At 37.5% G+C, this 25,870-nt stretch overlaps 1 protein-coding gene and 1 non-coding gene across 2 annotated transcripts; one reads left to right on the top strand and one right to left on the bottom strand.

The window, feature by feature from the left end:
• Positions 1 to 1,682: 1,682 nt before the first annotated feature.
• On the top strand, positions 1,683 to 2,694 carry LOC110755183 (protein RSI-1). Its single transcript, XM_021956358.2, has 3 exons — positions 1,683 to 1,843; positions 2,065 to 2,089; positions 2,196 to 2,694. Exons 1-3 carry the CDS (start codon positions 1,766 to 1,768, stop codon positions 2,375 to 2,377), a joined length of 285 nt encoding a protein of 94 aa, XP_021812050.2. The 5' UTR covers positions 1,683 to 1,765; the 3' UTR covers positions 2,378 to 2,694.
• An 11,999-nt stretch (positions 2,695 to 14,693) lies between these two features.
• LOC148295901 (small nucleolar RNA R71) lies at positions 14,694 to 14,800 on the bottom strand. The gene has a single exon (XR_015834918.1). It is a non-coding gene; the product is annotated as a small nucleolar RNA R71 (small nucleolar RNA).
• Between the last annotated feature and the right edge of the window lie 11,070 nt (positions 14,801 to 25,870).

The following is a 25,870-nucleotide window of genomic DNA, read 5'->3' as shown; positions in this document are numbered from 1 at the left end:
TACTAGGTAAATTGTTTTACTAGGTACATTATTAGAGAAAAAAAAATAGGTACATTATTTGGAGAGAGAAAATAGGTTCATTTAAAAAAAATTGTTTTCATAAACCAAACAATAAAAAGATGATCAAATTATTTTTCATAAAACAAGTAATAGGTACTTTATTTAGAGAAAAAAAAAATAGGTACATTATTTAGAGAAAAAATAGGTTCATTAAAAAAAAAAATTCAAAAAACAAACCCTAAACAATAAATAGATTATCAAATTATTTTTCAACATAATTAGAATGTATACTATTATTCATAAAACTATAATAAAATAGAATGCTAGTCGTATAATTCATAAAAGGAAAACAACATTAATTCTTAAATTTAATATTGAATTTAAATTACTAATAAGTTAAATAGATTACTAGTCGTAATTCATAAAAGGAAAACAACATTAATTTAAAAATAGATTACTAGTCGTAAAATAGATTACTAATACTTTAATATGGAATTTAATATTTAATTTCAAATAAGTTTCTAAATTAATTCCTACATCCATTACAACTATTTGGAGATATTTCCAAATTCAACGTGTGTCATTAGTTACACCCCCTCATAACACATTAACTTATAAATAAGGGTAGTTTTGGAATCCGAAAAATACAATAAATCAGATTTTAAGTTATATTAGGTAACTTGCTTAGTTGGATCCTAGTCATCGGGTATTATTTGAAAAAATTGGGTATTTTAAATAGAAAACTAAAGAAAAAGGTTGTAGGTGATTTAAAATAAATTTTATGGGTCTAAGCTCAATTTACTATATTTATTTTGATACTCATGTCGAGTCTTTCTTTAAATAATCAACTCATAATTATGCTTACCAATGTTGCCATGTTGGGTGACGTCTCAAAGAGGACCTCTTGGCACTAAAATAACAAAATGTACCAACTATTTTAGTCGGTGGCTTGAATTAGATCAGAGCAAGTAATCAAAAACCATTTATGCATGTTCTCTCACATGCAACATGCAAACCGTACTGCCAAAAGGACCACCTCACATGAGATGAACCAGATCTCATCTATATGTCTAACAAAACTAAGAACAAAATATCCATGTGCCGATTATATATATATATATATATATATATATATATATATAATGGAGATACATAACCTAGTTTTCATTATTGTTTTCATTTTTATATTAATTTCTTGAGTGTCTATATATTTCTTTGATTCGAAAAGAAAAAAAAAACTTGGTTACTTTAAACGATCTATATATTGAAAACTAATACGATCGATAATCAGAGTGCATTATAATCAGAAACGAAAACATATTCTTTACAGAAAGATGCGTTGCTTGATAACATTCACGGGGTATTACTATGAAGGAAATCCGGAGTGGCTATTTCAGTTGATTTGAAAAGACAAAAAAAAAAAATTACAAAATGAAGATTTGGATTTATTAGGAAAAAAGTGAAAAAGTTGACACAAAAAAAAAAGCAAAATCCAAAAATAAACCATAGACACGGCGCCTTCAACGCCCACATGAAAAGCCCACATGGACTTTTTGGTGCGCAGTCGCCCATTTCACGCCTTAAACCACGCAATCCTCTTCTTCCATTCTATTCCTTCTCATAATCATTTTGGATTGGCCATGCCTACACTTAAATTCCTATAAATAACCCCACAAATCCTCATTCCTTGAAACCATAAAAATCTAATCCATCTCTCCTTCTTGTGCTTTGTGTTTACAGTACCAGTTAGTGCTCACTCAGAGAAATGGCAGGACGTCCGTACACCGCCCTTTTGCTGCTTGTTTCTCTGCTTCTTCTACTCACATTCTCTGATGTAGCTGAGGTACGTTCATATCATACACCATCATCTATTTATACATTGTCCAAGTTTTTGATCTCTTGGGTACCTTGATATCGACCCTAAAAATCCAAAGTCGGTCGCTAACTGTAACCGTTGGATCAAATTCAACGGTTCACATTCAAAAAAGTAACGTAAACGGTTTGAATTTTGGTCATAAAAAAGTTTAATCTAAATTTGTTTTTGTTTTTGTAATTCATGAACAGGGTTACAACAAGCTTCGTCCTTCAGGTACATAAAATGAACTTATTTAACTAAAATTTCATGAAAAATCCATTATCATTATGATAAAGCATGAAACATCTAAAATCTTGAAAATTGATTGTTAATTTTGCAGAGTGCAAACCGAGATGTACTTATCGTTGCTCGGCCACATCGCACAAGAAGCCATGCATGTTCTTCTGCCAAAAATGCTGCGCCACATGCCTATGTGTTCCTCCAGGCGTTTATGGCAACAAACAAGTTTGCCCTTGCTACAACAACTGGAAGACCCAAGAAGGACGACCCAAATGCCCTTGAAAAAGAATATATATTTGAAAATCTTCCATCGTTTTCAAATTATATTAATTAGTATTAAGAAGCCTGCCATTGATTCTATATTTATGTGACAATGGTGCATGGCAGCAAGCAATTATTTATTTAATACATTAGGACGACCCTAATGTCTATATATCTTAGGCTCTAGTAACCTAATGATCTTGAGCCCACAATACTTGTGTTGTGTTGGCTTTGTTTTATTTTCTGTTGATTCAATTTTGTAACTTCGCTATGAAAATTATGAAAGAAATTGGTCACAAATCTGTGAAATTATATGAAATCATGGAGACATTACATGAGATTCTCAACCAAAGAACGTTGAATGATATCGGGAGGAGTCTCATACTACAAAGATGCATGCATCACTTAAGTTAAAGCATAACGAGATAATCTATGTGTCACTAAATTGAGTTCTCTAGGAACATTCAAGTCGGATAACAGCACTCTTCCATCCTCATTTTTGCATTCTAATCTACACACAAAAGTATAATGGATTTATCACTTTTTGCTCACATAGATCTCAAGATTTATAAATTTCTGGTAGACTAAAAAAAAAAAAAGACTTGTATAATCGTTAGGCTTGGGTGGGGTCATCCTAAGTTGTAATCTAATGGCTATTAAGGCATCTTAAGTGAAAGCACAATGACTGGCTGTGATGTGCGTGGCAGCCTGTCATTGCAAAAGATTATAAAATCCGAAAGAACCCAAAACTGTTGTAGACTGTAAAATTTGATGCTAACACGTCATCGTTTGGCCTTATTGATTTGCAAAATTTAAAATGATAAAAGGACTAGAATGAAAAATAAGCCAAAACACGTTTTGGTTTGGCCTTATTGATTTGATGGTTTGGTTTGAATGATGCTGTTTTTTTTATTTTTCCTCTCCAGCCAAATGATTATTTGATAGTACCCTACTAGGAGAGTAACGCCCGTCGATGACAAGTTAAATCAGGTAGTGAGCACCAATGAAGGTTGGTCAGAGTGGAAGGGGCTCTGGTCATTTAAGCAAGTGGTCTCGGGTTCGAGCCCTTGTGGATGCAGAAAACTTTCTTAGGAGTGGTCCCAGCATATGCGACCAACAGTACTTCGGAGGATTAGGCCTGGATTATGCCTAGGGATACCTTGGGAAACCAAAAAAAAAAAAATTAGGTAGTGAGCTTCACTCTTATCGGGAAAAGTAAAAAGAAAACTAGATTTTAACCTTCAGATTAACCCCTAGTTTAAGAACATTTTATGTCCAACGTTAACGTGGACAAATTTAGGATTTCAAAATGAACTGGTTTATCTTACAAAAAAATTCGACGGCACGAGTGAATTTAAGTGTTAACAAAAAATGATATACCTAGTCAAGGGGACATAATGAGTCGTAGCTCTCAAAATGCATCTATTACATAAAATATAAACTAGTAAAAAAATAGACAACAATAAATAAATATGTATTACAAATACCCAAAAAAAAAAAAAAAAAAAAAATTTGAGTTGCACCCTTAGGAGTCCAATTTTCCAATTTTCCAATTTTCCTTGTACCTCCGTGTTACCTATCTACTTTCTTGACATCTGTCCCTACACTTAACTTCTAACATAACATTGTTAACCATTTTAATAAAATAAAAACAAAAACAAAAACCAATTATAAAAAAAATAAAAACAAAAACCAATAGCCACCATAGCCCCACCCAACCTGGTCAGCCAACTCACTCATCCAACTTGGCAGCCACCCCACCTCGTCGGAGGAGAGTGGTTGCCGCCGAAGAGGTTCATGCTCGCATAGACATTTGAGACATTTGAGTTTATGCCCATGAATTCTCGAACTTAGAAATCCGATTAAAGCAAAGCTCGAACTTTTATCCAAATATCCATGGCTGCCTCGAAGATATCTTCGTGCATAGCAATGGCGGTTATCGATGCGGCTTCCATGTCCGCGCTCTCTGATTGCACCTACGCCAACTCTCCCTTCCGTTTTAATCCATATTTTCATCTTTTTCTCCTTTCGCTGCACTAATGGACTAGAGCCCTAATGCGAAATCGAAGCTTGAAGGTGAAGAGCTCAGAGGGTTGGGATGGTCCTGAGGCTTTAGAACAAGCTGCTTAGAGAGTCGGGGTTGCCGCCGACGAGATGGGGTGGCTAACCAGGTTGGATGGGTGGGTGGGGGTAAGGCTGTGGTGGCTTTTGGGTTTTTCTTTTTTATTTAATAATTGGTTTTAATTTTAGTTTTAATTTTATTAAAATGGTTAACACTGTTATGTTAGAAGTGTGTAGGGATAATTGTCAAAAAATTAGATAGGTAACAAGAAGGGCACAAGAAAAAGGGAAATAGGGAAATTGGATTCCACCCTTGGAGGCTTTGGACTACATCACAGTTAAAACTTGGGTGGGCTGGGCTGGGCTATGGTTATTTCTATTTGACTACATAGAATTTTTTTTGTCAAGACTACATCACATATAAAAATTTAAAAAAATTCTATTTGGGCCCATACAGCCCAATAGCTGGATTCATCCTTGAACGTCAGTATACATAATCTATATCAGATTTTAAAAGTTTTTAGTAGTATTTTGCTTAATTACTCCATGGTCCCTTCAGAAGCATAAAAACTTACCTATAGCGGGGATAACACTGTTTTGCTATCTCCGGCCAATAACACAATGACACATGAAAAAGTTATCCTACATGTCATTGCGTTATTGGTGGGGGATAGAAAAAAGTGTTATTCCCATTGCATGAGAGTTTCTCTCCTCCGGAAGATATTAGATATGTCCTCGGAAGTCACTTTACCGCAACTTACTTCTTAAATTGACTTTTTGTGTTGTTAAGCTCATAATTTCATACATATACATGCCCAATTTACTTACTTCTTTTGCTTAGTTCCTATAATTCTAAGTTATTTCCCTCCCTTTGTGTGTTTTGTAGGCCAATAGAGCAAGAGAGCATAATTCATGCAATTCAAGCATGTTAAGGCCTAATTTGGATGAATGGAAGAAGAGCTTAAAAGACAAACTCATTTTGGCTACAGCCCCCTGCCAGTCCAGTTCCGTAGGTCATATTGCAAGCTTTGTTTCAGCAACCTACACAGCTCGGATGAGGCAGCATTCTTCATGAAAGTTGTTCCAATGGGTGTGTACTATAACATATCCAAAATTCAGCCCCATTGGATAAATATGGAGTCTGTTACCTAGCAAACACAGAGCCATGCTCAGGATGGATTTTATCAGCGCGCAAAATGAGTTAGCAATTTGTTTTGGCCTTAACTTCCTCCTCCGACCTTGGATTGGCCCAAATGATATATGGCTGGAAAGAAGACATTCTGAACTTCAATTTCGAGTGCTTAAAGTCCTAATTTTATTAAGAGAAACCCAAGTTGTAAGCCCTTGAAGTTGCTGGTTATGCTGACCTCAGCATGTGCTGGTTGGATGCTTGGTCATGGTGAGCTAGGTATGAGCTATCATTTCTGGTTGGAAGCTTGGTCATGGTGACATGAAGATGAGCTAGGGCTGCTGGTGGGATCTATTGGTGAAGTGCATCAACCAATTCAGATTTTATAATGCAAGTGTTGTATGCATTAGTGAAGTGCATCAACCAATTCATCTTTTATAATGCAAGTGTTGTATGCATTAGCCATATTGAATTCAGATTTGTCACTCCCCTCTCCCTATAAATACCACATCCATTCCACATTCAAGACACAACAAATCCTGAGATTCACAACCCCCACAATTCACTCCAACCATCCTCAAACACTCTCAAAATCCCAAACACTCCAACAATCACCAAAACAACTCCAGCAAACCTCTCTTCCATTTCCCTACGAATTTCATCTTCCTTAGCCATCACCACTCACTCAAACTCATCCCAAATCACCTCCATATCCTTCATACATCTTTCTAGAAGTGGGGAAGCTCTTGGAGAAGCATTAGAAGTGGAGAAGCACTTGGAGAAGCCTTGGACACCACAAGAACTTCAGAAAAAGGTTTTTCTACTCTTATTGTATTCATTATGTTTTCTCATTTCTGTTCAAGTCTCTTTTCCATTATGAGTAGCTAAATCCATAACTAGGGCTTCGATGTAACCTAACATGAATATTCTGGGTTTATAAGTTTGGAGTTTCAAGTTTGATTCATGATTCATGTTCTTATTCATTATGCTTATAAGTTAACATGCTTGTTTGAATGATTGATCACCATTAGAACTTGTTTGTTAACTATCTTGGTTTGAATTAAGAGTATACACCATGCTTTAATTCGAATTGAACTATGAATAGGAAGAGTATGTATGGACATTCGACAACAGGGATTAGATACATACTTGGTTGTTTAAAATGTTCTTCTATGCTTAATGGGTTCCTAATGCTTAATTTTAGGTTAGACAACAAATGATCAAATTAGGGAATTAGGAACACAAGGTTAGGACCAAACACCATGGCCTAATCATACTTTAGCTAGAATCAATCTTTGAATATGAATTAGACTTGTTACTTGAATCTTTATAACCCAGAATTGAATTGTTATGGTGATTCGAATGCCCTAGTCTCAAAATCTGTTTTCCAACTCTTAAAACCACTCTTTGTTACATTTGTTTACTTGTTTTTGTTTGCAATTTCATTTTGCTTCTTTTGTTCAACAATCACAACCACTCTTGTTTTAAATTCTGTTTTAGACATAACCTCCTACTTTCTTGAATTTGGTAATCTAAGTACATAACTAGTTTTAACTTCTCAGTCTTCGTGGGTACGACCTCGTACTTGTCTTGCTATACTACTAATTGCCCCGTACAATTGCGAGTTAACATAATATTAACAACATGTGTCTCACTTTATCTCATATAGTCAACGCTACCTACATATATTGTATCGAATTGAGATGATGCTCGAGTGATAATTACATAAAAGACAAAGAACCTACCTATGTGACCTCATATATGGATGCACTTCTATTAATATATCGTTAACTAAAATTTATCAATGGTTTTGGGTTGTAAATGGTTTGCCGTCATAGGAAAGCCTTACTATATGATAGAAAAAGTTTTAAAACAATAACAAGTTTGTTGTTTTTACTTTAGGTTGTGAATGTTTGATATGGTTATAAAAGAAATCAAAATTACTGATTTGTAGCCCACTCATTCTCACCCTTTCGTGCTAATTTTTCACTAAGAAAAATAGAGGTATGATAGAGGATTAAACCCTACATACTATTATGTTATTTCCATTAAATGAAGCTTGGAGTATTTTTATTATTATTTAACGTGGGATTCCATTAAACTGAAGAGAGCAAGATACAACAACAAAAGAACTAGCTAGGAAAACAAGGGAAAAAAACATGGCGCTGCACTCATGTCAAAGATGTTGTTCACGACAAATGTTGGAGCATGAATTCTTACAACAAGAAAACTATTCCCCATGTTCTCGATAGTAATTCGTACTCTTCTAAAAACTCACTAGAAATTCACCTTTGATGTCAATATTCTATAAGTATGAGGAGGGAGGCACCTGCAAAACGTACTCCGATGCTCAAATTACTCCACATTTATTGTCTCTGTTGAAGTGCACAAATTAATTCAATAGCTGTGAAGCCCAACTTTTATACCTGCTAACAACCTTAGGATATAAGCTCCACTTTGCACGTTCTACACACACCTTCACCATCTTCAAGTCACAGAGAGTTGTCCAGGCTCAACCATTACCATGTTCGTCTTGCTCCACACTTAATGAGGATATGGGAACTTGAGCGATTGAATATTCAAATCTCGAACTTCTCAAATAACAAAGTCGTATTGGATGAGTCAAATCCTATATTGAATGATATATACCTAAATCCACATTGGGTTGTACGCATCTGAACCCATGCTGGGTGGTGCACATCTAAACCCATATCAGGTTATGCGCATCTAAACTCATATCAGGTTATGTGCATATGAATTCGTATCAAGTTATGCGCATCCTAACTCTCAGCGAATTTAATGCGTAACCCTCAAGTGGGTTTGTTAGGTTTGTAGGCGAGTGAATAGCAGCTACCATATAAAAACTAGAGAAAGGAAAGGAAATTGGGATAATATGTTTTCATTCATAACCTCCAATAATGGAAAGGAGTTGGTTTTAACAAAATCCATAAGACAGAAGGCATGACCCTAACGTCAACCATAAATATCTAGCTGGAAATAGGAAATACAATACTAGAATGGAAAATACGTTTACTACTAAGGGCCTAATAAGGGAAATAGGTTCTAACACAACACAAGCTTATATCAATCATCCTCTATCAAAATAGGTAAGTCCTCATGTATGAAAAGCAGAAAACATTATTGAATAACTGATGCATCCTCCCAAGTGGCATCATGTTATCCATACTATTTGATTAGCCAATGAGTAACAACTACATTGTGGCGTTTGGTAATGCCACGTTGTAAGATAGCTTTAGGAGTCTATAATACTTGACCATTGGAATTCATAAGAAGAAGTAGGGAAGCAACAACGTTGGTTCCAACTTTGGGTTTCAAAAGAGAAATATGGAAAACATAGTGCAAGTGTGAATAAGGAGGAACTTTAAGTGTATAAGCAGCTGTCCTAACTTTGAAAATGATCTCAAATGCTCAATAATACCTAGGACAATTTAGGATAGTAGGTGCTACCCACTGAAGATTTCTGGTAAGGTTGCAACCTTAGAAAAACCCAGTCCCCAATGTTGAATTTGCGCTCGGAACGCTTATGTTAAGTGTTATGGCGGCATCCAGTCTTGGGCCAATTGAAGGTTCGCACACAAATGACAAAGAAGTGTGTCACGGTCTCGGAGGGTGTTGTCTACTTGATCAACAACAAATGAACCTAATAAATAAGTGGAACCATTGGGAGGTGGGATCCATACACCGCTTCAAACGAGGTCATTTGAATGGCAGAATGAAATGTGATGTTGTACCACAACTCAGCCCAAGGTAGCCACTAGACCCTATACTTTGGTTGATCACCTAAAAACTGTGCAACTAGTGCTCATGGGTGTTGTTCATCACTTGGGATTGGCCATCCAATTGAGGGTGGTATGCAGAACTTCAACAGAGTTTGGTGCCTTGGATAGAATAAAAAGACTCCCAAAATTGACTAATGAAGATAGGGTCACGATCACTGACAATAGTTGAAGGCAAGCCATGAAGGCGAAAAATCTCACGCATAAAGATTTCTGCAATTTTATGGGCAGAATAATGATTTTTGAGTGGGACAAAATGTCCATACTTGGAAAGCAGATCAACGACAACCAAACCTGCTTTATGACCATGGGCAGCTGGAAGGCCCTCAACAAAATCCATAGCAATATCCCTCTAATTTTGTGATGGAATAGGTAAAAGATGCATCATGGCAGAGGGTTTAATAGTCGAACATTAAGTGCCCTGACATGTATTACAAATGGAGATATGGTGTTTGACATCCTTTTGTAGGTGAGGTAACCAAAAATTGTGGAGACTGTGCTTATAAGTACGAAGATAATTGGAATGACCAGCAACCGAAAATGGATAAAACTCATTAAGGATGCAGAGGCACCAAGGCGAGGATGGTGCCATATAAATACAATTCTTATAATATAGTAGGTCACCGTAGAGCGAAAAATAGGGATGAGATTGCGCAATGCATCACGTTGGAGGTTTTAAAAATAGATGCAGTGGCGAGATCAGATACATATTTTGTTGGATATCATTAAGGCAATCAATAATGAGCAGAGAAAGACCCATACGTGACAGAAATTCTAGTTGGTGTTAAAGAGAATCCAACACCACAATAGAAGACCCCAATTGATAATAACAAGTATAATTGTACCCCAACAATTTGAGTAACCATTTGTGCTAAGCAGAAGTAAAAATATGCTGCTCGAGGAAGTATTTCAAGGTTTGATGATCCATGAAAATGGTGCAAGGTCTTCCCAATGAACTTGTGGTAGTAACTCGCAAGACCAAGATACACGAGTGGACCCTTAATGGTAGTTGGAACATGCCAGTCCATAATGCATTTGACCTTGGTAATCGATGACCACAATTGGAAGGTAGAATGAGCATTAGAAAGCCCAAAGAACATTATTATGAACTCATAATGGCCTTCATGTGTCCTGAAAGTAGTTTTATGGATGTTCTCCTCAAGTTTTATATATGCATTCTTATCTGGCGGTAGCCGAAATGCAAATCCAGCTTAGTGAAAATGGTAGCGCCAGTTAGTTTCTCAAGCAACTCGTCGATGATCGGAATTGGAACTACTCCTTGATAGTTGATATATTCATATTTTACATATAGAATATATCTCTATTTGCTTTGTTTTCGTGTGAAATTGGTTAGTTTGATGTGTTTAGTTAAGATTTTGTAGGCTAGTCATCTTTTCCAAGGGTTTGGAGCTAAAGTTATGATTTTGGAGGCTTAAAGAACCAAAATTGGTTAAGGCATCAACTCAAGGAACTCTAAAAATATCATTTTGTCATTTCATCAAACACTTGGAGCACATATGTGCAAGGGTCAATTTATAACCCCCAACTAGTCTCAATGACCAACGCCAAAAAGTTTGAGTTAGAAGGGTTACCACCATGTCTGGAGCAAAAGATATGTTGGCTTTGTCTAGTTGTATACTTGTGTTGTGTCATCATTTGTGGAACTAGGATTATCTCCTTGATTTTGCACATTTTGGCATATTTCTTGCGACTTCAAGCATCGATCATTGATAGGGTTCTCCTTTTTGTTTTGAGTAAAATATGTTTGTCTTTATTGTATGACAATATGATTTATACATTGTCTTTTTGTGTTTAATTGATTTTTCAGGCAAGATTTGGGGAAGGCTTTACAAAGAAATCATAGCTTCAAACGCTTGGCAATTTAGGTAATTTCTTGCATATAAAAGGTTATTGAGCTGTGTAGTAGTAAAGAAGATGATTATTTTATTGTGTATTTGGTGTAATTTCACTACTTCGTACATGGCAGAATCAAGTAATATGTGGTATCATATTTCTTTCCCCTGTCATTCCTTGTTAATGGATAAATAAATTAAAGTTTGTAGAGCATTTGTTGTAGTTGACATTTATAGTCTAATGAAAGCTTATGATTGATTTATTGTATCCATGTTTTACATGAATTTTCATCGTTGTGGCTTTCTTCATATATCCTATTCCACCATTGAAGCTGATTTTGTTAACATTATTTTAGTTAAATATACAAGTATGCTTAAAATATTTTTATGATATCTAGTTCTACTTCATCATATACCTCTTGTAATGACTATAAGGTCCGGTTTTGTCTTTGTGTAATTAGATGGATCTGGACTTGGAATTTTTTAAGTTGTTATCATACCTAAAGTCTTGGAAGGAGAAGGTCATTTTGATGAAAGGTCTCACTGGTGCCGGAAAGACCACCATCTTGAACAAGATCCATACTGAAGGAGTCTTGACTGAGATCCTCACCCCTAGTGAGGCCCCATCCTTTGTGCCCTTTTTATAATGATCTTTTGTTTCTGTTCGGTTCATTTTTACACATGATTTTTCATGTTATTCACCCACTATTTTGAGTTAGTTCTTGACATTTTATAGCTTTTTACTTCTTTTTTGTGTTTTAATAGGTTTTACTTTGGTTTGTATGAAAATGAGCTAAAAGTGCATTATTTGATATAAATTCTGTTTTTGTTCATTTTCGTAGGTCAACTTCGTGGCCTTGGATCAGCATGTTCCGGTCCTTGGATGAGGTGATGATCTTCATAAGACTTGTTCCAATGGATGTTGACTACAACATATCCAAATTTGAGCTCCATTGGATAAGTATTTCCTATCCAACCAATCCAGCATGTTACCACAGCTCTGGAAATCCGAGTTGGCCAGTTTTCACCTCCACTTAGTGTGATCTTACTTCTACTTGTTACCATGCCTTTCGTAACAATATTTCACTTTAGTTAAGTGGAATTTTCTGAGAGTATATTTGTGAGGACAAAACTTCATCATGAGAGGAGACAAGAAAACAAAGGCAAAAGTGTGCCATGATGAAAAGGAGGAGAGAGAGGAGCATAGAGAGGAATCAATTGACTTTGGGGCAGCAGCTAGGCAACGGATCATTCATTCAGTTTTTATTACAATTTGCAGAGACTTTCTAAAAGCGGGGAGCTAGAGAGCTAGAGGAGGAAGACAAAGTCATCCAAGCAAGAAGTGGAAGAGATTTCCACCATTGAAGACCTTGAGCTTCCACCTTCACAAAAGCTGTAACTTCTTTCTAGTTTTATTTCGAATTTGTGTTTGAAATGATTATGAGGAACTAAAATCCATAGCTAGGGCTTAGGTTGAAGCCCTAAACATGAATACCTTATTGTTTTGATGCTTGAGTGTATGAATTTCTAGATATTGTTGATGAATTCCAATTCACCAAATTAATCTATCCTTGATGTATGTTCTTCTTTGATTGATCACCTTTGAAAGCATGCTTCTTGAGATTGTTGGGATTATGTGTATCCTCATGTTATCCTAAGCAATAAATGGATGAAGTAAGAATCATCCATGTGAATTGGTTTCTTGAATACCTAATGTAAACATCATGCTATTAGGATTCTTGTGATGTTCATATTCTCTTTGAACTTAATGGGTTCTCCTTGTAATTGAATCGAAGTACGAACCATACCTAGGTTCGGTTATGAGGAGGGCACAAGTATTGTAGCACGAACCATGCACTTTACGTATATTAGAGAGAATCAATGCGTCTTGAGCCACGACCCATGGTCTTGATTGCGAACATCTTCATCAACACGTTTAGAGTTCATCACTTGAGTATTCATGAACTTGGGTAGAATTGTTTAGGGTGGATTCCGAAACCCTAGTGTTTGTTACATTTTGATTTCACATCTTGATAATTCATCTCTTCCATTCTCATTTAAATTCGAAGTCCATTTACTTACATGCAATAGAAATAGATCACTTGAACTAAATCAAAACCCCCCCCAATGTGTGTGTGAGTTGCGTGTTTGACACGTTACGTGTCTTTGTTACTGAATTTTATTTCTTTCTGTAATTATTTTGGACTTTTGGTCCGCGCTGTGTTCTTCCATTTTCTGTGCTGAATCCAACCGTATAAAGAACGTGAATTTTGGACGTACGGTTGGAAAGTTATAGGCAAAACACTGGACAGAGGTCGAAACTGAAAAACAGAGAAAACGAATCTGCCCAAAAACGACCGGTCGCTTTTACCTGACGACCGGTCGCTTTTCAAGTCAAATTTTGAGTTTCGAATCTGCCCAAAAACGACCGGTCTCTTTTACCTGACGACCGGTCGCTTTAGCACTGTTCATAGGTGATAAATGGGTGATAAAAGGGTGGTAGAAAATGCTGTTTGTGTTTTTGTTTAGTTTTCTTGTGTTGTTTCATTTCTTTTACACTTCTTTACTCATTTTTAGTTTCCATTTTGCATTTGTGCATTTGTGGTGTGTCAATTAAGTGTTCTTTACGTACTCAAATTAGAACTTATAGGAAGCCGACAAGTTCTTCGTGGGATCGACCCCGTACTTACATAATCTATACTTCAATAGATTCGTGCACTTGCGGGTATTTTTAATTGGTTGTTTGCACATTAATTTGTGTCCTCTTAGGAATGCAACAATTTTTGGCGCCGTTGCCGGGGAACTGGCACGGTTGCTTATATATTTTGTTTGAGTATATTTAGAGTACTTAATTTTATTTTCATTTTTTTTCTTTGTTTGTCATTTCATTTTATTTGAGTTTGTTTTTGTTTTCTTCTTATTGCAGGAACATTTTGCTTATGTCCCTTCTGAATTTGGATATTTCATTAGATTGCACTGTAGAAGATATCCAAGCTCAAGCTTTGAGAGAAAGGAACATCCAACTAGCTGTGTCTACTCCATTGCCTTTTTCACTCTCGCCATTTTCATCATCACCAAGCTCACCAAAAGTCGAGTCACCTCCACCTTCACCAATGGCGGCAGCAGCTGCAAATGCGGAACTTACTATGCAAGAATACTCTTCACCGCCAACAACTGGACAACCATCTTGCATAGTATATCCCGCAAGCACTTTGGAAAACTTTGAGTTGAGATCGGGCATGATACACATATTGCCTAAGTTCTTGGGAAATCCTGGAGAAAATCCTAATGCACATATCCTAGACTTCGAGGAAGTGTGTTCCACAATAAAGATCGAAGGCATGAGTAGTGATGAGATAAGAATGAGACTTTTCTCATTTAGTTTAAAGGATACAGCAAAGGAATGGCTTCACTATCTACCTCCAAATTCCATCACAACATGGACGGATCTTGCTTCAAAGTTCTTGCAACATTTTTTCCCAGCACAAAGGACAAATGAACTCCGAAGTCAGATTACAGGAATTCTGCAAAGGCCGGGAGAAAGCTTCCAGGATTATTGGGACCGTTTCAAGAAGCTTCTAATCACTTGTCCGCATCATAACATACAAGCTTGGCTTCTAATGCAACACTTCTATGAAGGACTTTTTGAAGCGGACCAAAATAATGTGAATGCAGCTGCAGGAGGAACTATAATGACCAAGACTCCAACAGAATTGCGAGCAATATTTGATCTTGTTGCTGCAAATGCTCGCCAATATAATTCAAGGCAAAGACCAGTCAGAAAAGGGGAATCCTATGATGTAAGTACCCTTTCTAGTATGGAAGCTCAGATTGCAAACCTAACCAACATGGTGAAGAAATTGGCACCGGGATCATCCAAGGTTTGTGCATTTTGCTCCACAATTGGTCATGACACTGAAGATTGTCCCTTGGCACATGAGGAAGCAAATGCAGTGGGCTCATTTCAGAGAAATCAGTGGCCTAAGAATGATCCTTTCTCACAAACATACAATCCGGGGTGGAGAAATCATCCAAATTTCAGGTGGAGTGACAATTCGAATGTTCAACAAGGGCCAACTCAACCATCTCAAGGGCCAACTCACCCACCTCAAGGTCAACAACATACTCGCCCACCTCATGGTCAAATGCACTACTACAATCCACCACAACCACCACCTCAACCACAATCTACAGGAAAATCTTTGGAAGAACTTGTTGCTTCCATGGCTAGAAACACAGATAGTTTCATCACTGAGACAAAAAGCTACATGCAGAGGAATGACACCCACATGCAGAAAACGGATAAGGCCATTGCCAATCTAGAAAATCAAGTGGGACAAATTGCTCAAGCTTTGAGTCAAAGGGAACCTGGTATGATGCCTAGCCAACCAGAGATTAATCCAACTGGGCGTGAGCATGTTCAAGCAGTTACCTTGAGAACTGGTAAGGTAATTGGTGAAATAAATGGTTCTAAAGATTTGATTCACAATGTTGATGACATGCAGGTTGAACAAGTGGCTGAGCCTAAAGAAAAGGATGAAAGCAACAAAGAGAGAGATAAGCAAGCAGCTTCTTCATCCGAGTGGATCCCAAAGCATGAACTTGCAAGAAGGGCAAGAAAGGAGAAGGTAAGTCGTGAACCTACTGACGAAGAAATCTTACGTGCTCCTTTTCCTCACAGGCTTATGAGTTCTAAAAAAGTTCAACAAGCCAAGGAAATATTGGAAACCTTCAGAAAAGTGCAAGTCAATATTCCTCTCCTGGATGCAATCAAGCAAATTCCGAGTTATGCAAAGTTCTTGAAGGACCTTTGTACCAACAAGAGGAGATTCCAAGATCATGAAACGGTTGCACTAACGGAAGAAGCTTCTGCTGTTTTGCAAAGGAAGCTCCCTCCCAAATTAAAAGATCCAGGAAGTTTTACAATTCCTTGCATTATTGGAGATAAATTGTTTGACAAAGCTTTACTTGATTTAGGTGCTTCAATTAATCTGATGCCTTATTCTGTTTTTGAAGCCCTTAACTTAGGTGATCTTAAACCAACTTCTGTCAGCATTCAATTGGCGGACCGATCAGTGAGATATCCAAGAGGAATTTTGGAAGATGTACTTGTGAAAGTAAATGATCTCATTTTACCAGCTGACTTTTTGGTGCTAGAAATGGAAGAAGCTCCTATTCCGGGTGCGGATCTTCCATTGATTCTTGGCCGCCCTTTCATGGCCACTGCAGATACTGTGATCAATGTTCGACAAGGAACATTGACAATGACAGTTCAAGGGGAAACAATAAAGTTCAAAGTATATGATGCCTTCAAACTCCCCAATGATGAACATGAATGTTTTCGTATTGATACATTGTGTCATATTGTGCAAAATACATTTAATAGTACTCATGGTACAGATTCATTAGAAAAGGTGTTGACACAAAATCCTCAAGTTGCTGAAATTGTTGATAATGAGTTACTTGAGGCTGTGAAATTCCTTGATGCATGTCCAGCCATACCACGTAAGTACACTCCAAATTTTATACCTTTGCCAGTCAATACTGAAAAGCTTGTTCCTTCTCTTGACAGGGCACCCGAGTTAGAGCTCAAACCATTGCCATCCCACTTGAAGTATGTTTATTTAGGTAAAACAGAGACATTGCCCGTGATTATTGCTAGCAATCTCAATGTGGAAAATGAACAGAAGTTGATGCAAGTGTTAAGAGAACACAAGAGAGCAATTGGTTGGAGTATTGCGGACATCAAGGGCATAAGCCCAACAAGATGCATGCATAGAATTTTATTGGAAATTGATTCCAAACCCACAAAGGATGCTCAACGCAGGTTAAACCCAATCATGACAGAGGTAGTCCGAAAAGAAATTATGAAGCTATTGGATGTGGGTATAATTTATCCTATTTCCGATAGCAAGTGGGTAAGCCCGGTCCAAGTGGTTCCTAAAAAGTCAGGAATAACTGTTGTAAGAAATGAGGAAAATGAACTTATTCCTTCTCGTGTCAAAACGGGATGGCGTGTTTGTATTGATTATAGAAAATTAAATACCGCCACCCGAAAAGATCATTTTCCATTACCATTTATTGACCAAATGCTTGAACGTCTTGCAGGTCACAGTTACTACTGCTTCTTGGATGGCTATTCAGGATACAACCAAATTGCCATCGCTCCTGAAGACCAACACAAGACGATGAAGTGCTCCACTTCATTGATGTACCTGCTGGGATGCAACACTGAGTTGGGAAGGTAAGTCCCTAAAAAAAAAAAAAAAAAAAAAAAAAAAAAAAAAAAAAAAAAAAAAAAAAATATTTATAAAAAAAAAAAAAAAAACGACCGGTCGTTCTTCCATCGCGACCGGTCGCTCTGCGCGAATTGCTGAAGATTTGATTCAGTATAAAAACGACCGGTCGCTTTTGCCTTGCGACCGGTCGCTCATTTGGTGTTTTAAAAAATAATAATAAATAAATAAAAATTGAATCTGTGAAGAAACGACCGGTCGCTTTTCACAACGACCGGTCGCTCTTCGCGCAATTCTCTTATTTTGAATCTGTTTCAGAACGACCGGTCGCTTTGCACTTGCGACCGGTCGCTCGTTGCGTTTTTTTTATTTTATTTTATTTTTCTACAACCGCCTCTGTTTTTCTTCTTTTCCCTCTTGTCTCTTCTCACATTTTTCCCTCAAGTATTTCATCAATTCTTGAGAGATTTGCAGTTAGGGTTCCAAGCCATCCAAGGTAAAGTTTCGTTTCGTTTTTTTCTTGTTCTTCCTCTTTGATTTTCTAACTCTAATTGTTTTTCTTATTATTTTTTTTCTTGTTTCTAACTTGTTTTTCTTTTGAATTGTGGCATATTTGTGCATAATTGTGGTTAATTTTTTTGGGTATAATTGTGGCATATTATAAGTTTGGGAAGTGTTTTCAATTCATTAATGCACAATCAGAATTGGGCGTGAATGCTTCTTCTATTTCATAACATGTGATTACATACATACTAGTGAAAATGCGTACAGTAAATTCCTAATCACATGTTCATTGTTGCATTCTGCGCCCCCAGAGGCTTCTGCTAATTGCCTCTGTCTGTTCTTGCTTGTAGAATCTGCAGCAGCTCTACATGATCTTCGTTCCTTTTCTGCAGCATCTCTACATGCTGGTTGGCGCTGTAGAGCCGCTTCTGCAGGTCCGCCACCATAGCTTTCAGGGCCGCCACTTCCTCACTCAGTGCCCCGCACTCCCGTGTTCTCGCCAGTAGGCGCATGCCCAAATTTGTGGCCGAGACCGCGTTGAGCACGGTTAGGTTGTGGGACTCGTCCACTGCCATCTGGTCAGACCTCTGCGCCACATGCAGATGATCTGCAACTGTAAGTCTGCTGACAGTCATGCCCTCCGGCATTACTGCCCTACGCGGCACCACCTCAGAGAAGTTTGAGGCCGAGCCATGGTGGTATGAGGAGTTTGGGAAGATATGGTTTGGAGGAGCCCGTGTCTGGCCATTTGGTGGTGCAAGGGACAACTCAAGGTTAAGGTCATCAACAAGCATATCTGGGGATGCCATTGATTTTTCTGTCTGGGCTTTTTGATGGTTTTTCTTGAGTTTGCAGGTTGAAATGCAGGATGCTCCTTCTTTCAACCGAGAAGTGGTTTAAATAGCCATATGCTCATAAGGGAGCCGACACCACTTTGCATTTCCTGCGCAATTTGCGGTTGCGTCCGGTTAAAAGGGGAAGCATTTCTACTTTCGCTTTGCTTTCTTTTCCTCCCTGTTTTCTGGTGCATTATGTTTTGATTTCTTTTTAGTTTGTCGTTTTTGTTTTATTTCAGTTGGGGAAGTGTGATTTGTGTCTTTTTCGTTTGTCGCATTCCTTTTATTCCGGTTTGGGGAAGTGCGTTTTGTTTTTCTTCTTTGTCTTTTGCAACTTTCTTTTATTTTATTTCCGGAAACGAGAAATTTAAAATTTTTTTTAAAAAAAAAAAAACAAATACACGGAAAGGGCAAAGACAACCAGGCACACCACTAATACATTAGAAATTATTCTTTCACAGTGCTCGGTGTCTCGACCATTGGACCTTTGAGTTTAGCCTTATGGCTATCCTCTTCCGGGGCTTCATGCACAGCCTCTTGGGGCTCATCACTCGAGCTCCCAAAGATCGCACTCTTAGCTTGAGCGTACCTACTCTCGCGATCTGTTTTCTTGCGTTTACCCGGTTGGTCCAGGTCCTCCAGCTGCTTTCTCATGTCATGGGCGTAAACACTTACCATCTTTGAGAGATTTTTGTTCTCTTCCCGCAACGCCTCTAGCTGGTGTCGATTCACCTCCACTATCCTTGCCCTTTCCCTTTTTAAACTTTTAATAATACTCTGGCACTCCTCCACCATACTTCGCTCCGCCGCCAACTGACCTCTTAGCACCTCCACCTCATGGGACTTCGCAATTAGGCGATGACCCACACTTGCGACTGTTGCCGAGCTTTGCACGCTTAGTGCCAGAGCATCGCTCACGACCCGGTTGTCATCCCTTGATCCCAGCACCCGTATATCCTTGGGAGTTACTAGATTTCTAGCAACTCCAAGGGCAACATCGTTGTCCAGCAGTATCGAGTCATTCACTGTCACGTGCCCCCGTGCAGAGGCAAAGTAAGGCATCCACACTGGTGCCACTGCTTGGCCCCGAGTCTGAGTCGGTGGAGCTAGGTTGAGGTCCAGCGAGAATGGGTAGGAAGAAGCCATTTGAACTTTCTTTTCTTTTGTTCTTTCTTTTCTCTGTTGTGTGTTTCTGCGTTTGTGTGTTTTTCCCCAACTCTTTCTCTTCTTCTTTTATAGAGTTAGTTTCTACGTAACCCTAGACACGGCGCTTCTGCGTTTTGCGCGGCCCTTACGGCCTATCCCCTTAGGTCACCTCACCTGGTCCCCAACCCCTTTAATTACAGTTTCGCCTTTCAGCGCTTTTGAGAAACGAAAGTCGTCACGCCTTCCTATGAAGCCAATAATTCTGGCTTGGGACCGTGAGAGAGACCTCTGCTTGTCGACACGTCTCTCACTTTGTTTCCCGTGACTCACAGGTGTCGAGACTTCAGGGCCCACTTTTTCTATTTTACTGAGTCCTCGCTCTTTGTGCTTCTGACTTGGTTTCTTTGTTTTATTTACTTTCTTCGCTTTTGGGCTTTCGTTTGGGTTGGGCTTTCATTTGGTTTGTGCGTTTCATTGGGTTGGATTTCTGCATGTGTAAGACTGTTGTTAGGGCTTACTGTTTTATTTGTTTCTGTTTGGTTTCGTTTTTGTTTTTGTTTTTGCAACCGTGTTGTAGTTGTTTTTCGTGTTTGTTCTTGTATTTACTTGCTTTATTCCCTTTAATTCTTGTTATAACGTTGTTGGTGCCTGAATTCTTTAACATTGAGGACAATGTTTGTTTCTAAGTTTGGGAAGGGATAGCAAGTCTTTTTCGTTTCACTTAAATTCTTACTTTCTTTTATTTTGTTTTCTTTTCTGTTTTGAGTCTTTTTTGTTCTTAAGTCACTTTCCGGACATATATGATGAGATTGTGATGAATGTTTAAATGACTTGATTGAAAATGCTTTAAAAAAAAATAATAATTTGTTATTCACTAAATGGCATCGTTCTAGCATGATATGTTTGAAACCCTCTACGCACTTGCCATTTGTTTCATAATTCTCTAGTTGAGGGACTTGCATGATCCAAAGAATTGTATCAAGCATGAATTAGACTTGTATAACCATATAATGTGAGCTTTGAGCCTTGTGCTTCAATTCATGAGTGTTATACACATATTCTTACTTTTCTTGTCATCTGAGTTGTTGTTTGATCTCATTATTCATTGATTTGGTTGAGCACTTAAAAGTCACTCATTCTTGTGCAATTTGATTACATGACATTTGAGAAATGATATTAAGGCCCTCTTTGGACCGTTTGTGCCTTTCAAGCTAACCCTATGCATGCTTAAGCATGATTTTCCATTGTTAACCACCTTGAGCCTATATGTATGCCTTTTCTTTCAAGTAACCAATTATTACTTCTAGCCCTAGCCTGAAAAACAAGAATTTACCTTTCTAAGGAACTCGTGAGCTTTAATTTAGATGTGTTTTTCATGCTAAGTTTGGGAAGTTTGTTATTACATTTCGAAAAAAAAAAAAGAGAAAAAAATAAAATAAAAATGAGTACCTCACTCAAAGGGTGAAAGAAAAGAGAAAAGTCGTGGTTAAGTGGCAATGGTTTCAAATTCAATTCCATGTTTCTTGGTTGTTCAAATGGAAGGAAGGAGTGTGAATCATAATTAGTGGAGGTATAAGGCTTTGTGGTCTAATTGATCACATATAAAAAATAATAATAATAAAAAAAAAAAGAGTGAAAATCTCAAGGGTGATGTTTCAAAGTCTTTTAGTCAACGATTATATGCTCTTACATTGTGAGTTCCTTGGACTTTGTTGTATCCATATCCTTCATTTTTTACTCACCTTACACCCTTAGCCCCATTACAACCTATAATAAAGACCTAAATTGATCCTAAATGTCATGTGGTTGATTTGCACACATTTTTCAGCTTTTAAGTGTTTAGCATCCTTCTTGAGATCATATTCATGCATGTTTTTCATCTTGCTAATTGTGAGTTAAGTCCCGTATGGTTTAACTCTATTCTCATATTTACTATTGAGTGATGCATTGTAACCCTCTTCCGAGTGATTCATTTGTGAGAGGACAACTTTGGTGAGATTTGAAGTTACATTTGTGCTTGGTATGATTTTTGAAGTTGTGTGAAAACTGAAATTGGAGAATGAGTTCCATTTGGCCATCACACTACTACACTTGAGCATGTTGTGTTCTGAACTTTGCTGCCTTGTGAATGATGTCTAAACTGAGTTTTTTCTTGTGAAAACTTTTGAGTCAGTTGCATAAGTCACTCTCTCTTTGGAAAGTGTTCGGAAAGTTTTGTTTCGAGTCTTGTTTTAATTTCTGTTTTGCTCGAGGACTAGCAAAAGATAAGTTTGGGAAGTTTGTTCGGTTCATTTTTACACATGATTTTTCATGTTATTCACCCACTATTTTGAGTTAGTTCTTGACATTTTATAGCTTTTTACTTCTTTTTTGTGTTTTAATAGGTTTTACTTTGGTTTGTATGAAAATGAGCTAAAAGTGCATTATTTGATATAAATTCTGTTTTTGTTCATTTTCGTAGGTCAACTTCGTGGCCTTGGATCAGCATGTTCCGGTCCTTGGATGAGGTGATGATCTTCATAAGACTTGTTCCAATGGATGTTGACTACAACATATCCAAATTTGAGCTCCATTGGATAAGTATTTCCTATCCAACCAATCCAGCATGTTACCACAGCTCTGGAAATCCGAGTTGGCCAGTTTTCACCTCCACTTAGTGTGATCTTACTTCTACTTGTTACCATGCCTTTCGTAACAATATTTCACTTTAGTTAAGTGGAATTTTCTGAGAGTATATTTGTGAGGACAAAACTTCATCATGAGAGGAGACAAGAAAACAAAGGCAAAAGTGTGCCATGATGAAAAGGAGGAGAGAGAGGAGCATAGAGAGGAATCAATTGACTTTGGGGCAGCAGCTAGGCAACGGATCATTCATTCAGTTTTTATTACAATTTGCAGAGACTTTCTAAAAGCGGGGAGCTAGAGAGCTAGAGGAGGAAGACAAAGTCATCCAAGCAAGAAGTGGAAGAGATTTCCACCATTGAAGACCTTGAGCTTCCACCTTCACAAAAGCTGTAACTTCTTTCTAGTTTTATTTCGAATTTGTGTTTGAAATGATTATGAGGAACTAAAATCCATAGCTAGGGCTTAGGTTGAAGCCCTAAACATGAATACCTTATTGTTTTGATGCTTGAGTGTATGAATTTCTAGATATTGTTGATGAATTCCAATTCACCAAATTAATCTATCCTTGATGTATGTTCTTCTTTGATTGATCACCTTTGAAAGCATGCTTCTTGAGATTGTTGGGATTATGTGTATCCTCATGTTATCCTAAGCAATAAATGGATGAAGTAAGAATCATCCATGTGAATTGGTTTCTTGAATACCTAATGTAAACATCATGCTATTAGGATTCTTGTGATGTTCATATTCTCTTTGAACTTAATGGGTTCTCCTTGTAATTGAATCGAAGTACGAACCATACCTAGGTTCGGTTATGAGGAGGGCACAAGTATTGTAGCACGAACCATGCACTTTACGTATATTAGAGAGAATCAATGCGTCTTGAGCCACGACCCATGGTCTTGATTGCGAACATCTTCATCAACACGTTTAGAGTTCATCACTTGAGTATTCATGAACTTGGGTAGAATTGTTTAGGGTGGATTCCGAAACCCTAGTGTTTGTTACATTTTGATTTCACATCTTGATAATTCATCTCTTCCATTCTCATTTAAATTCGAAGTCCATTTACTTACATGCAATAGAAATAGATCACTTGAACTAAATCAAAACCCCCCCCAATGTGTGTGTGAGTTGCGTGTTTGACACGTTACGTGTCTTTGTTACTGAATTTTATTTCTTTCTGTAATTATTTTGGACTTTTGGTCCGCGCTGTGTTCTTCCATTTTCTGTGCTGAATCCAACCGTATAAAGAACGTGAATTTTGGACGTACGGTTGGAAAGTTATAGGCAAAACACTGGACAGAGGTCGAAACTGAAAAACAGAGAAAACGAATCTGCCCAAAAACGACCGGTCGCTTTTACCTGACGACCGGTCGCTTTTCAAGTCAAATTTTGAGTTTCGAATCTGCCCAAAAACGACCGGTCGCTTTTACCTGACGACCGGTCGCTTTAGCACTGTTCATAGGTGATAAATGGGTGATAAAAGGGTGATAGAAAATGCTGTTTGTGTTTTTGTTTAGTTTTCTTGTGTTGTTTCATTTCTTTTACACTTCTTTACTCATTTTTAGTTTCCATTTTGCATTTGTGCATTTGTGGTGTGTCAATTAAGTGTTCTTTACGTACTCAAATTAGAACTTATAGGAAGCCGACAAGTTCTTCGTGGGATCGACCCCGTACTTACATAATCTATACTTCAATAGATTCGTGCACTTGCGGGTATTTTTAATTGGTTGTTTGCACATTAATTTGTGTCCTCTTAGGAATGCAACAGTTTCTCTAACAACTTTTGCATTATGTTCCCATTGTTTACTTTGCAAGGTTTAGTGTAGAGATGCTGAACCATCCCTTTACCAGCATAGGGGCCTTTGATGTTGGTGGTGAAAACATTGTAAGTCATCTCTCTCTCTCTCTCTCTCTCTTATATTTTTGAAAGATTGCTTACAAGGCCATGAAGTTGGTACATGTTTGGGTCTCGTTGAATAATTTAAAATTAGGAAGTTATCATGTTTGTAATACTTACAAAGCCGTGGCTAGGAGTACATTTGGAGAGGAAAAAGATTAGCTATGAGACAGACTCAGATTTTGTGCGTCCCTTTGGGCTTCTAACTCTTCGGAGTTCAGGGGGATTAATTTTCAGTTAACATTTATATTAGAATGTTGTTGTAATGTAGTCTTGTTGCCTAGGTGTTTAAGTTTTTCTTTTGTGTTGTTTGGTTGGTGCGGCTTCCTTAGCAACTGTCTCTTGTACCTTTTTTTTTCTTTATAAAATTTTGTCTCCTTAAAAAAATGGTGTATCCTCATGACATATTTCATAAGTTCTAACTATACATAGCGAGTGAGTTAGTGATTGATCTAAGATCTTCCAAATGCATATCTCTCCGTTATACATGCAGTACTTCCGAAGCACGAAGGGTCTTATTTTTGTGGTTGATAGCAATGATCGGAACTAAGTTTTGAAGGCTAGGGATGAGTTCAACAGGATGTTGAATGAGGTAGTTTTCTTTATTCATATGTCTTATTTTTCATTATGCTTCTTTGTATTGTGATTTTCAAAGTTAAGTTCCCATTGTAAAGGAGACATGGAAGTTATACGCCTTTAGATTAAGTTCTTTGTCTTTTCTTCATTACTTGATGTTTTTGACTTTGTGGAGTTTGGCTTCAGGATGAATGGAGGGATACTAGTGTGCTTTTATTAGCCAACAAGAACGATCTTCCGGATGCGATGACTTTTGCACAATTGACTAAAGAGCTCGATATGAAGTCCCTCATACACAAACAAAGGTAAACTATTTTTCTAATTTTCTGTTCACGATGTTTAGTTCTTATATGTGACCATTTGTTCTAACTAGAGAGTTTTACATTTCTTTTATGTAAAGATGGTGTAATATGTCCTAAACAATTGTTGTTATAAATTTTTGTAACCTTATTCGCAGCACTTGTGCAACCACTGGACATGGATTGCTTGGTGGGTTGGGTATCTTTTTGAAAATGATTGATAACACGGCAAGTTCGCTCAGTTTTATTTATATATAAAAAATTAGAAAACTAACTCATGACATTACATTATGGAATGTTATATGCTACAACATTCTTGGATCTATAACAAAATGCATTGTTCATAAACATTGGACGAATTGCATTGCATTTCGTGTTTCCTTACCCTTGATATTTTTCCTATTCTTTTGCAGGTTCCTCATATGCGCATATTAATATGTGTTGGTGAAGTGATGCAGTCTACTGTCCAACATGTCTTCACCCAAACTGATAAGAAGACTAATCAGGGTGAATCTAGAATTAAAGTTTACATGTGTATCTAGAGTAGAC

The sequence above is a fragment of the Prunus avium genome, chromosome 3, assembly GCF_965620075.1.
Source record: "Prunus avium chromosome 3, drPruAviu1.hap1.1, whole genome shotgun sequence".
NCBI lineage: Eukaryota > Viridiplantae > Streptophyta > Magnoliopsida > Rosales > Rosaceae > Prunus > Prunus avium.
The sequence above is the reverse complement of the archived record's forward strand: the minus strand, read 5'-3'. Positions and strand labels throughout refer to the sequence as shown.

Coding starts and splice junctions, on each gene's coding strand:
- LOC110755183 (XM_021956358.2), top strand. CDS start 1,766: ATGGCAGGACGTCCGTACACCGCCCTTTTGCTGCTTGTTTCTCTGCTT. Junction 1,844..2,064: donor CATTCTCTGATGTAGCTGAG/GTACGTTCATAT, acceptor ATTCATGAACAG/GGTTACAACAAGCTTCGTCC. Junction 2,090..2,195: donor CAACAAGCTTCGTCCTTCAG/GTACATAAAATG, acceptor TTAATTTTGCAG/AGTGCAAACCGAGATGTACT.